At 46.6% G+C, this 12,619-nt stretch overlaps 1 protein-coding gene across 4 annotated transcripts in view; it reads right to left on the reverse strand.

Annotated features, from left to right (window-relative positions):
- LOC134753154 (zinc finger protein 354B-like) overlaps nt 1-12,619 on the reverse strand; it is a 72,375-nt gene that overhangs the window by 2,464 nt on the left and 57,292 nt on the right. For 3 of the 4 annotated variants that reach the window (XR_010128794.1, XM_063688943.1, XM_063688944.1), the window contains exons 9-11: nt 7,007-7,222; nt 1,234-1,335; nt 242-340 (exon numbers count right to left, since the gene is read on the reverse strand). The exons of the other annotated variant lie outside the window; for it this stretch is intronic. Coding sequence is in view for 2 of the 3 variants with exons in the window: in XM_063688943.1 (XP_063545013.1) it covers nt 242-340; nt 1,234-1,335; nt 7,007-7,222 (417 nt within the window). In the remaining variant the exon portion in view is untranslated. The remainder of the gene's footprint in view (nt 1-241; nt 341-1,233; nt 1,336-7,006; nt 7,223-12,619) is intronic. 4 annotated transcript variants of the gene reach the window in all.

The following is a 12,619-nucleotide window of genomic DNA, read 5'->3' on the forward strand; positions in this document are numbered from 1 at the left end:
ATGTAATGTTTTCCACTACCCTCAACTGGCTTATGGAGCCATCTGTGGGTAGATTTTGTTTACTTTTATTTAAATACCTAAAGATACAGAGTATAGAGGGAACTCGGTTTTTTTTCTGACGGAAGTAACTACTGAAGTGACACACGTCAAAGTGCCAACATAGCAATAAACGTCAACGAAGTTTTACTTCAATCGCGCGCAAAGATTACACGCACACACTTTTTTTTAACTGAAATCTTACGGTTTTTCGGTGTCGAGTGAGGTTCCCATTATTGGAAAAGGCGATCGGACACTCCGGGCACTGGAATGGCTTCTCCCCTGTGTGCGTCCGTATATGTTTCTGCACACACACACATATTATTAGGTTAACTTGCCGGCGTCAGTAAATGTGTCTGCAAATACACATACTAAAGATAGATATAACTCCGTAATAGATGGATACAGTCTAAGGAAAAAACGTGCCTCGAAAATCAAGAAAATTTGATTCTCAATCAGAGGGCGCTACTAGCTTTGGCCTACTGTCGTATAGATGGCGTTGACGGTTTCGTTTGTTATTTAACAATTTTAATGCGTATTAGTGAAAGAACATGGGTCAAAAATCATTAAAATAATTAATGCAAATAAAAAAAAATCATTTATCCATATTTAAATACATTTTATCGTATTTTTATAAATCTTCATTTTTAGTTTTAAAGTGTGTCGACAGATGGCAGTGACTATGACAGTACCGCTCTAGTATAAGTTACTTTATGCACATACATAGACAATGGGTACCATACAGGCATTTGATCCTCAAAACAAACCTGATCGACCGATACCATTAAAAAATAATTGTCGACTACCCTATTATTTTTTTTTTTAAAGCAATACAAAAGTCACAAATGATGGCATGACGTTTCGAACGTGACGTTAAGTTCGTGGTCACAGGCAGACTGGCGAGGAATTGTATCAACAACCCGCGCAGCAAGAAGATGTTGATACAATGTCTCGCCAGTCTGCCTGTGACCACGAACGTAACGTCACGTTCGAAACGTCAGGCCATAAATAAACGTAACTTTGTACGCGATTATATAAGTCCCGTGAGTTTTAAAATTATACTATGATGGTGTTTAAAAAATTGATGCTCAGACTTTAATTTAGCGATGACGTCGCGTATTCTTCTAAAATGGCTGCCGACTTCTGTCCGAAGCGTAAGCCGCGAAACCCTACACCTGCGAAATGTGCATAGTTCACCTCTAGCGTGGCTTTGACGGCGAAGCTCTTCGGACAGAAATTGCAGGCGAACGTCCTCACTTCCTGATGCTGCTCCTGGTGCTGCCGGAGCATGGTAGAATTCTGTAGCAATGTATTAGTTTTATGTTTATTTTATTTATTTGGGGCATCATCAGCAATACAAAAAGTAATACAGAGAGCATAGTGAACAGAAAACATAGCCAACAGATGTCCACATGCAATAACTAAGTGGAAACAAGAGAATACAAAAAAAGAAGGGAGTAAAAAAGCATTTTATACAAACTAAATATGGCTTGCATAAATAGTTAAAATAGTTAAATCGGTAAAAAAGTGTAAAATGTCAATAAGAAAATTTAAATTAATTTATTTTCTGCGATTCAGACAAGCATGTCGAGTATCTAAATGTATCCATACTAATATTATTAATGCGAAAGTGTGTCTGTCTGTCTGTTACCTCTTCACGCTTAAACCGCTGAACCGATTTAGTTAAAATTTGGTATATATTATAGAGATAGTTTGAGTCCAGAGGAAGGACATGGGGTAGTTTTTATCCCAGAAATCATCCTTTAAGGGGGTGAAAAGGGGGGTGGAAGTTTGTATGGGAAATCGATAAAAAGCAGATTGGATAAAAAATAAGCTACCCAATAAATTACTAACTCCACGCAGACGAAGTCGCGGGCAAAAGCTAGTATCTACATAAATATAAAACCGTCCGGTTATACTTATGTTTCGGTACTAAGGTTCAGACACACTGCGCTTATTAATTTCTTGCGGTTTCGGAAACACAAAAAGTGTAACGTATGCCATGCCTCACATGCGCATGCACTTGCAAGACTAAAATCGCAAGAAATTAATCGCAGTGCGTTCAAAGTCTACGAGACAACGCACTGTGCAGCGCGCGTGGTACTTCCTCGCGGAGGCGGCCAGTTCCTCCCGAGCTGCCTCTCATGTTACACTGTACGTGGGACATACTAACTATCAGTACGCGTCCGCACTGCTCACACACGAACAGCTTGTCCGGAGCGCGGAGGCGAGAGCAGCGCGCGTGGTACTTCCTCGCGAAGGCGGCTAGTTCCTCCCGAGGTGCCTCTCATGTTACACTGTGCGTGGGACATACTATCAGTACGCGTCCGCACTGCTCACACACGAACAGCTTGTCCGGAGCGCGACGACCGGGAGCGGCGCGCGTGGTACTTCCTCGCGAAGGCGGCTAGTTCCTCCCGAGCTGCCTCTCATGTTACACTGTACGTGGGACATACTAACTATCAGTACGCGTCCGCACTGCTCACACACGAACAGCTTGTCCGGAGCGCGGAGGCGAGAGCAGCGCGCGTGGTACTTCCTCGCGAAGGCGGCTAGTTCCTCCCGAGCTGCCTCTCATGTTACACTGTACGTGGGACATACTAACTATCAGTACGCGTCCGCACTGCTCACACACGAACAGCTTGCCCGGAGCGCGGAGGCGAGAGCAGCGCGCGTGGTACTTCCTCGCGAAGGCGGCTAGTTCCTCCCGAGGTGCCTCTCATGTTACACTGTGCGTGGGACATACTATCAGTACGCGTCCGCACTGCTCACACACGAACAGCTTGTCCGGAGCGCGACGACCGGGAGCGGCGCGCGTGGTACTTCCTCGCGTAGGCGGCCAGTTCCTCCCGAGCTGCCTCTCATGTTACACTGTACGTGGGACATACTAACTATCAGTACGCGTCCGCACTGCTCACACACGAACAGCTTGTCCGGAGCGCGGAGGCGAGAGCAGCGCGCGTGGTACTTCCTCGCGAAGGCGGCTAGTTCCTCCCGAGCTGCCTCTCATGTTACACTGTACGTGGGACATACTAACTATCAGTACGCGTCCGCACTGCTCACACACGAACAGCTTGCCCGGAGCGCGGAGGCGAGAGCAGCGCGCGTGGTACTTCCTCGCGAAGGCGGCTAGTTCCTCCCGAGGTGCCTCTCATGTTACACTGTGCGTGGGACATACTATCAGTACGCGTCCGCACTGCTCACACACGAACAGCTTGTCCGGAGCGCGACGACCGGGAGCGGCGCGCGTGGTACTTCCTCGCGTAGGCGGCCAGTTCCTCCCGAGCTGCCTCTCATGTTACACTGTACGTGGGACATACTAACTATCAGTACGCGTCGGCACTGCTCACACACGAACAGCTTGCCCGGAGCGCGGAGGCGAGAGCAGCGCGCGTGGTACTTCCTCGCGAAGGCGGCTAGTTCCTCCCGAGGTGCCTCTCATGTTACACTGTGCGTGGGACATACTAACTATCAGTACGCGTCCGCACTGCTCACACACGAACAGCTTGTCCGGAGCGCGACGACCGGGAGCGGCGCGCGTGGTACTTCCTCGCGTAGGCGGCCAGTTCCTCCCGAGCTGCCTCTCATGTTACACTGTACGTGGGACATACTAACTATCAGTACGCGTCCGCACTGCTCACACACGAACAGCTTGTCCGGAGCGCGACGACCGGGAGCGGCGCGCGTGGTACTTCCTCGCGTAGGCGGCCAGTTCCTCCCGAGCTGCCTCTCATGTTACACTGTACGTGGGACATACTAACTATCAGTACGCGTCCGCACTGCTCACACACGAACAGCCTGGACGGCGCGCGAAGAGCGGGAGCGGCGCGCGTGGTACTTCCTCGCGTAGGCGGCCAGTTCCTCCCGAGCTGCCTCTCATGTTACACTGTGCGTGGGACAAACTAACTATCAGTACGCGTCCGCACTGCTCACACACGAACAGCCTGGACGGCGCGCGAAGAGCGGGAGCGGCGCGCGTGGTACTTCCTCGCGTAGGCGGCCAGTTCCTCCCGAGCTGCCTCTCATGTTACACTGTACGTGGGACATACTAACTATCAGTACGCGTCGGCACTGCTCACACACGAACAGCTTGCCCGGAGCGCGGAGGCGAGAGCAGCGCGCGTGGTACTTCCTCGCGAAGGCGGCTAGTTCCTCCCGAGGTGCCTCTCATGTTACACTGTGCGTGGGACATACTAACTATCAGTACGCGTCCGCACTGCTCACACACGAACAGCTTGTCCGGAGCGCGACGACCGGGAGCGGCGCGCGTGGTACTTCCTCGCGTAGGCGGCCAGTTCCTCCCGAGCTGCCTCTCATGTTACACTGTACGTGGGACATACTAACTATCAGTACGCGTCCGCACTGCTCACACACGAACAGCTTGTCCGGAGCGCGACGACCGGGAGCGGCGCGCGTGGTACTTCCTCGCGTAGGCGGCCAGTTCCTCCCGAGCTGCCTCTCATGTTACACTGTACGTGGGACATACTAACTATCAGTACGCGTCCGCACTGCTCACACACGAACAGCCTGGACGGCGCGCGAAGAGCGGGAGCGGCGCGCGTGGTACTTCCTCGCGTAGGCGGCCAGTTCCTCCCGAGCTGCCTCTCATGTTACACTGTGCGTGGGACAAACTAACTATCAGTACGCGTCCGCACTGCTCACACACGAACAGCCTGGACGGCGCGCGAAGAGCGGGAGCGGCGCGCGTGGTACTTCCTCGCGTAGGCGGCCAGTTCCTCCCGAGCTGCCTCTCATGTTACACTGTACGTGGGACATACTAACTATCAGTACGCGTCGGCACTGCTCACACACGAACAGCTTGCCCGGAGCGCGGAGGCGAGAGCAGCGCGCGTGGTACTTCCTCGCGAAGGCGGCTAGTTCCTCCCGAGGTGCCTCTCATGTTACACTGTGCGTGGGACATACTAACTATCAGTACGCGTCCGCACTGCTCACACACGAACAGCTTGTCCGGAGCGCGACGACCGGGAGCGGCGCGCGTGGTACTTCCTCGCGTAGGCGGCCAGTTCCTCCCGAGCTGCCTCTCATGTTACACTGTACGTGGGACATACTAACTATCAGTACGCGTCCGCACTGCTCACACACGAACAGCTTGTCCGGAGCGCGACGACCGGGAGCGGCGCGCGTGGTACTTCCTCGCGTAGGCGGCCAGTTCCTCCCGAGCTGCCTCTCATGTTACACTGTACGTGGGACATACTAACTATCAGTACGCGTCCGCACTGCTCACACACGAACAGCTTGTCCGGAGCGCGACGACCGGGAGCGGCGCGCGTGGTACTTCCTCGCGTAGGCGGCCAGTTCCTCCCGAGCTGCCTCTCATGTTACACTGTACGTGGGACATACTAACTATCAGTACGCGTCCGCACTGCTCACACACGAACAGCCTGGACGGCGCGCGAAGAGCGGGAGCGGCGCGCGTGGTACTTCCTCGCGTAGGCGGCCAGTTCCTCCCGAGCTGCCTCTCATGTTACACTGTGCGTGGGACAAACTAACTATCAGTACGCGTCCGCACTGCTCACACACGAACAGCCTGGACGGCGCGCGAAGAGCGGGAGCGGCGCGCGTGGTACTTCCTCGCGTAGGCGGCCAGTTCCTCCCGAGCTGCCTCTCATGTTACACTGTACGTGGGACATACTAACTATCAGTACGCGTCGGCACTGCTCACACACGAACAGCTTGCCCGGAGCGCGGAGGCGAGAGCAGCGCGCGTGGTACTTCCTCGCGAAGGCGGCTAGTTCCTCCCGAGGTGCCTCTCATGTTACACTGTGCGTGGGACATACTAACTATCAGTACGCGTCCGCACTGCTCACACACGAACAGCTTGTCCGGAGCGCGACGACCGGGAGCGGCGCGCGTGGTACTTCCTCGCGTAGGCGGCCAGTTCCTCCCGAGCTGCCTCTCATGTTACACTGTACGTGGGACATACTAACTATCAGTACGCGTCCGCACTGCTCACACACGAACAGCTTGTCCGGAGCGCGACGACCGGGAGCGGCGCGCGTGGTACTTCCTCGCGTAGGCGGCCAGTTCCTCCCGAGCTGCCTCTCATGTTACACTGTACGTGGGACATACTAACTATCAGTACGCGTCCGCACTGCTCACACACGAACAGCCTGGACGGCGCGCGAAGAGCGGGAGCGGCGCGCGTGGTACTTCCTCGCGTAGGCGGCCAGTTCCTCCCGAGCTGCCTCTCATGTTACACTGTACGTGGGACATACTAACTATCAGTACGCGTCCGCACTGCTCACACACGAACAGCTTGTCCGGAGCGCGACGACCGGGAGCGGCGCGCGTGGTACTTCCTCGCGTAGGCGGCCAGTTCCTCCCGAGCTGCCTCTCATGTTACACTGTACGTGGGACATACTAACTATCAGTACGCGTCCGCACTGCTCACACACGAACAGCTTGTCCGGAGCGCGACGACCGGGAGCGGCGCGCGTGGTACTTCCTCGCGTAGGCGGCCAGTTCCTCCCGAGCTGCCTCTCATGTTACACTGTACGTGGGACATACTAACTATCAGTACGCGTCCGCACTGCTCACACACGAACAGCCTGGACGGCGCGCGAAGAGCGGGAGCGGCGCGCGTGGTACTTCCTCGCGTAGGCGGCCAGTTCCTCCCGAGGTGCCTCTCATGTTACACTGTGCGTGGGACATACTAACTATCAGTACGCGTCCGCACTGCTCACACACGAACAGCCTGGACGGCGCGCGAAGAGCGGGAGCGGCGCGCGTGGTACTTCCTCGCGTAGGCGGCCAGTTCCTCCCGAGGTGCCTCTCATGTTACACTGTGCGTGGGACATACTAACTATCAGTACGCGTCCGCACTGCTCACACACGAACAGCCTGGACGGCGCGCGAAGAGCGGGAGCGGCGCGCGTGGTACTTCCTCGCGTAGGCGGCCAGTTCCTCCCGAGGTGCCTCTCATGTTACACTGTACGTGGGACATACTAACTATCAGTACGCGTCCGCACTGCTCACACACGAACAGCCTGGACGGCGCGCGAAGAGCGGGAGCGACACCGCTCTCGCGAGCGGCGCGCATGGCGGCGCGTTGGCGCTCGTACTTCTTCCTCCCGTAGTTGGTGCGGCCGATGGTGGGGCGCTCGTTGAGATGCTTGCGTCGGTTGTGGACCTCGAACGCCGTCGTGTCGGGAAACGTCATGTCGCACTGTACGTGGAATATCGTTTAACGCTTTAGTCCATAGCGACAACATACTTGTCACCATGCTTAAGAGGCCGGTGTCGATTTTAGTCGCAAAAATGTAAAATTGATAGATTTAGTCGGTGAAATTGTACACCTTTTGTTACCTAATTGAAATAACAAGTACTGGTTTCTATTAGCACGTCTTCTTATCTTACCTTTTATCAGATAAATTTTTTGAAAACAGACTCACTAAATTAGTAATGTTGGCTTTTCTGATGGACGTTTAGGTAAACGCGCGTAAAGCACTGATTTTGTCGCTCTTATTTGTAAATTTCGTAAAGTTTGGACGGCTAAACATGGTAATTTTGTATTACACATATCCTGTACTTGACGTTTATCAGACTAAATTTTTATTATTATGACTTTGAAGTAGTGTAAATGAAAGTTAGACGAAATCAATTTTCTCCAGAAATTACTTCAAAACAAGTGACAATTTCTCTGAAAATCGACTTAATTTCAACAAAATTTTCATACTTAAACAATCTACTACATTTGCTGAAACTATTCTTATACATCAATTTGTATAATTTACCACCATAAATTTTTGATGAATTTTTAAAAACTACCCCTTCTTTTCATAAAATACCGGTGACGCACGCTCGCGACCTGGTTATTAAAAGGCAAGATGAGAAGACGTGCTAATAGAAACCAATACTTGTTATTTAGATATTACGTAACAAAACGTGTATAATTTCAACGACTAAATCTATCAATTTAAAATTTTTGCTCCAAAATCGACTACGGCCCCTTAAAACAAAAACGAATCTAAGAATTACGGTTACAATTTGTACCAATATATACCTAGATTAAGAAACTAGTATAACGAAACTGGGTCCTGTAACACAGGGTTTCCTAGCTCAGGACACAGGGCCGTGATTTATTGTATACTCAAATTTGCACAATAAACTTTTTTCATTTTTTTTCACGGTTTGAATTCGAATGACTAGAGTGGAATGTGAAACGGGTAATGGGTTAACTCTTTGACCGCCAAAAACGTCAAATTATGCGCATGAGCCAAATAGCAACCTTCGTGCGTTGCGACAAGGCTCACGATGATAGATAGATAGATAGATAAAACGTTTATTTGGATGCTGCAAAACACACAATTTTAGTGTAAAGTATAAGTAGGTACATTGCAGTCAGAACAAAACTTAAGTACTAAATTAAATTAACAAAAAATTTTTTACTTAAACACGAAATATTAGTTTTTAGTGGTTAGCTGCACGCTGTGTGCATTGCAGCAACAACAAAAGGGTTCCGACTCAGCTATACGCTCCACTCTATTGAGCGGAGCACTGATATTCTGCCGGAGCCCAGATCACGTTACAGTTAGGTAAATATGACGGTGATAAGTATACGGTACTGTAAAAAGTGTGTAGTTGAGTGGTGTTAGAAAGTTCTGAAATAAAATACATAAATAAAACAGAAAATAAGCATAAACATAGAAATAAAAATAGTAGTGGCCATAAAATAAGAGTGAGAAAGCGCGAAAGGTTCGGTACAAGATCTCATAGCAATACCGATTAGATCCTGAAATCAGCAACCAAAAAGCCGAACGATGACGCACAGCACACGACAGATGTGGCGTTCAAAGAATTATATTCTAGTCATACTTGTTATGGCCATTTTTTGCCCGGATGCTGCACTTCATGATAAAAGCAAGCCGCTTTGCACAGTGATAGAAGGGGCCAAACTGAGTGATTTGACCCGCAGCAGCGCAAGTTTCACCCCTTAGGAACAGAGATGGCGCCACTTCTTTAAAAAATATTTCAAAAAATTCTACAAGCTAAATCAATGAACCGATTTAAATGTTTAATATCTCAAATGAAAGCTTATTACATACGTTACTTTTAAAAAAATACTCAAAAAATATATACTGAATACTTTTGACAAAAAACGGCATGTTAAGTTTTTTTTTTTACTCGATTGATAGTTTTTAAATGATTTCTTAAAAAAAAAGTATGGAACATGAATAGTTTAATACATGTGCATTTTACTGAATAAACAACAAGTATTATACAAAAAACTCGACACCGATACCTCTCATACTTCACGAAATATGAAGGTTTGAATGTGAGTGTAAATTTCTTCAAAATATATTTCAAAAAATTCTACAAGCTAAACTATTTGACCTATTTCAATGTTTAATATCTAAAATAAAAGCTCATTATATACATTACTTATAAAAAAATACTCAAAAACATATACTGAATACTTTTGGCAAAAAACGGCATCTTAAGTTTTTTTTTCTTACTCAATTGATAGTTTTTACTTGATTTCTTAAAAAAAAATTATGGAACATGAATAGTTTAATACATGTATATATTACTGAATAAATAACAAGTATTATAAAAAAAACCCGACACCGATACCTTTTATTCTTCACGAAATATTTAAGTTCAATTATGCACGCTCTTACAAATAAATCAAACTCAAACTTCGGGTCGACTATTGAGTCTAGGGCTAAAACTGCTGCCAAAAAACTTGGTGTCCTATTTAAGGTGAAGCGGTATTTCACGCCGAGTCAGCTTCTCTCCCTATACCAAGCACAGGTACGCTCGTGCATGGAATACTGCTCCCACCTATGGGACGGTTCTGCCAAATATCAGCTGGCGGCCCTGGACTCAATAGAGCGCCGGGCTCATAGACTCTTTGGCGATGACCCATCTGTCAAGTCAAGGATATAGAGCCTTGAGCATCGCCGTCGAGTCTCTTGCCTGTCGCTGTTCTATCGGATACATTTCGGGGAGTGCGCACAGGAACTACACGACCTGATCCCACCTTTCCCTTTCCATCATCGGACATCCAGGCGCGGGGAGCGAATGCACCCGTTCGTGGTCCACATTCCATTCGTTCGGACGAAACGTTTTGCCTCCTCCTTTTTGGTACGGACGGCTAAGGAATGGAATGCGCTCCCACCATTGTATTCCCTGATCAATATGACCTCGGTCTCTTTAAAACAAGAGTGAATAGGCTGTTACTGAACCGGTGAGCTCCATCTTAGGCCCTGTCTTCACTTTCCATCAGGTGTGACTAGGGCCAATCGCCGATCAGTTAATAATAATAAAAAAAAAAAAATTAAAAGAAATCTTCAACTGCAGTAAGTGCACTGATTTTAATATGAAATGTGTCATATGAAAAGAAATCACCCAATTTATTTTAATAAATAAAAAATAAATTAATTAAAACCGAATAAAGTTTTTTCCTGGTGCTGAATTACAAAAAAAAATAACAAAATAGAGATTATTTTTATTTAAAGTGACTACATTTGTAAACAAAAAACTTAAATGTCCTCGTCGGTAGATGTAGAACTGAAAAAGAAAAGTCGTTTTGAAGCACTCGTACCATCTCAATACTACAAAATCATCGATCATTACATGAACTGATTGCTGTAGATTACTGTTGAATTATATTTGTGCCTAGCTGATTACCATTAAACCTATAATTTTGTGCCAGACCTATAATCAGTGGTCAGCATGCAAAATAACCCTGGATTGAGAACTACATTAACTTACTTTTGATTTGTACAGCCACCTTTGCATGATTTACACTGGGCTGTACATGGTAAGCTGACGCGATGACACCCATAACGCATAGTTTCGCAGCCAGATTTACAGCCAAAATGGTCCAAGAGGCTTAATTGCGACCAAATCGCTGTAACTGCCGCGATTCTGGAGTCCAACTCTCTTTTTCCTTAGTCCATCCCCAAGAAGATGGACATGGTATGGAAACTTCTGGTTTCAGAGCGTTTCCCCATATATGGCCCGCTTGGTAAGCTGCTCGAAGTGCATGATGTAGGTGGCAGGGTAGGCAAGTTCCAATTTCTCGGCCAAATCATCTGCTTTGAAATTGGCCGAGAGATTTGTTTCCTGAACGAAGCCCTCCATTGACTGACAACGAACGTGGAAAAATTTAGTTTTCGTACTGGAAGAATTCGTTCAGATCAAGCTGCCTTTCTCTGGCCACTATAAAAAGACGGGAAAATAGAAGTACGTCAACTTTTAAGTTTTTGATTTTGTCAGTTGTCAGGTGTGTCCCTACATATTTTAATTTTAGTATAAAGTAACCCTAGATTTGTGTTATTGTTTTGCTATAGTTACAATTTCAAAAAACAAGCTTGTTACAAGCCTGCCACCTACATCAGCTGCTCTCTATAAACATGCACTTCGAGCAGCTTACCAAGCGGGCCATATATGGGGAAACGCTCCTCTGGAACCAGAAGCTTCCATACCATGTACATCTTCTTAGGGATGGACTAAGGAAAAAGAGAGTTGCACTGCAGAATTGTCTGCAGTTACAGCGATTTGGTCGCAATTAAGCCTCTTGGACCATTGTGGCTCCCAATCTGGCTGCGAAACTATGCGTTGTGGGTGTCGACTGTCGTCGCGTCAGCTTACCATGCACAGCCCAGTGTAAATCATGCAAAGATGGCTGTACAAATCAAAATTAAGTTAATGTAATTTTCAATCCAGGGTTATATTTTGCATGCTGAGTTGCTGACCACTGATTATAGGTTTGGCACAAAATTATAGGTTTAATGGTAATCAGCTAGGCACAAAAATAATTCAACAGTAATCTACAGCAACCAGTTCATGTATGATCGGTGATTTTGTAGTATTGGAATGGTACGAGTCCTTCAAAACGACTTTTCTTTTTCAGTTCTACATCTACCGGTGAACCCGAAGAGGACATTTAAGTTTTTTGTTTACGAATGTAGTCACTTTAAATAAAAATAATTTCTATTTTGTTATATTTTCTTTTGTAATTCAGCACCAGGAAAAAACTTTATTCAGGTTTTATTTATTAAACTAAATTGGGTGATTTCTTTTCATATGACACATTTCATATTAAAATCAGTGCACTTACTGCGGTTGAAGATTTATTTTAAATAAATTTATTTGTAAGAGCGTGCATAATTGAACTTAAATATTTCGTGAAGAATAAAAGGTTTCGGTGTCGGGTTTTTTTTATAATACTTGTTATTTATTCAGTAATATATACATGTATTAAACTATTCAAGTTCCATAATTTTTTTTAAGAAATCAAGTAAAAACTATCAATCGAGTAAGAAAAAAAAAACTTAAGATGCCGTTTTTTGCCAAAAGTATTCAGTATATGTTTTTTGAGTATTTTTTTATAAGTAATGTATATAATGAGCTTTTATTTTAGGTATTAAACATTGAAATCGGTCAAGTAGTTTAGCTTGTAGAATTTTTAGAAATATATTTTGAAGAAATTTACACTCACATTCAAACATTCATATTTCGTGAAGTATGAGAGGTATCGGTGTCGGGTTTTTTTTTATAATACTTGTTATTTATTCAGTAATATATACATGCATTAAACTATTCATGTTCCATA

This window comes from Cydia strobilella, chromosome 26 (genome assembly GCF_947568885.1).
Source record: "Cydia strobilella chromosome 26, ilCydStro3.1, whole genome shotgun sequence".
Classification (NCBI taxonomy): Eukaryota; Metazoa; Arthropoda; class Insecta; order Lepidoptera; family Tortricidae; genus Cydia; species Cydia strobilella.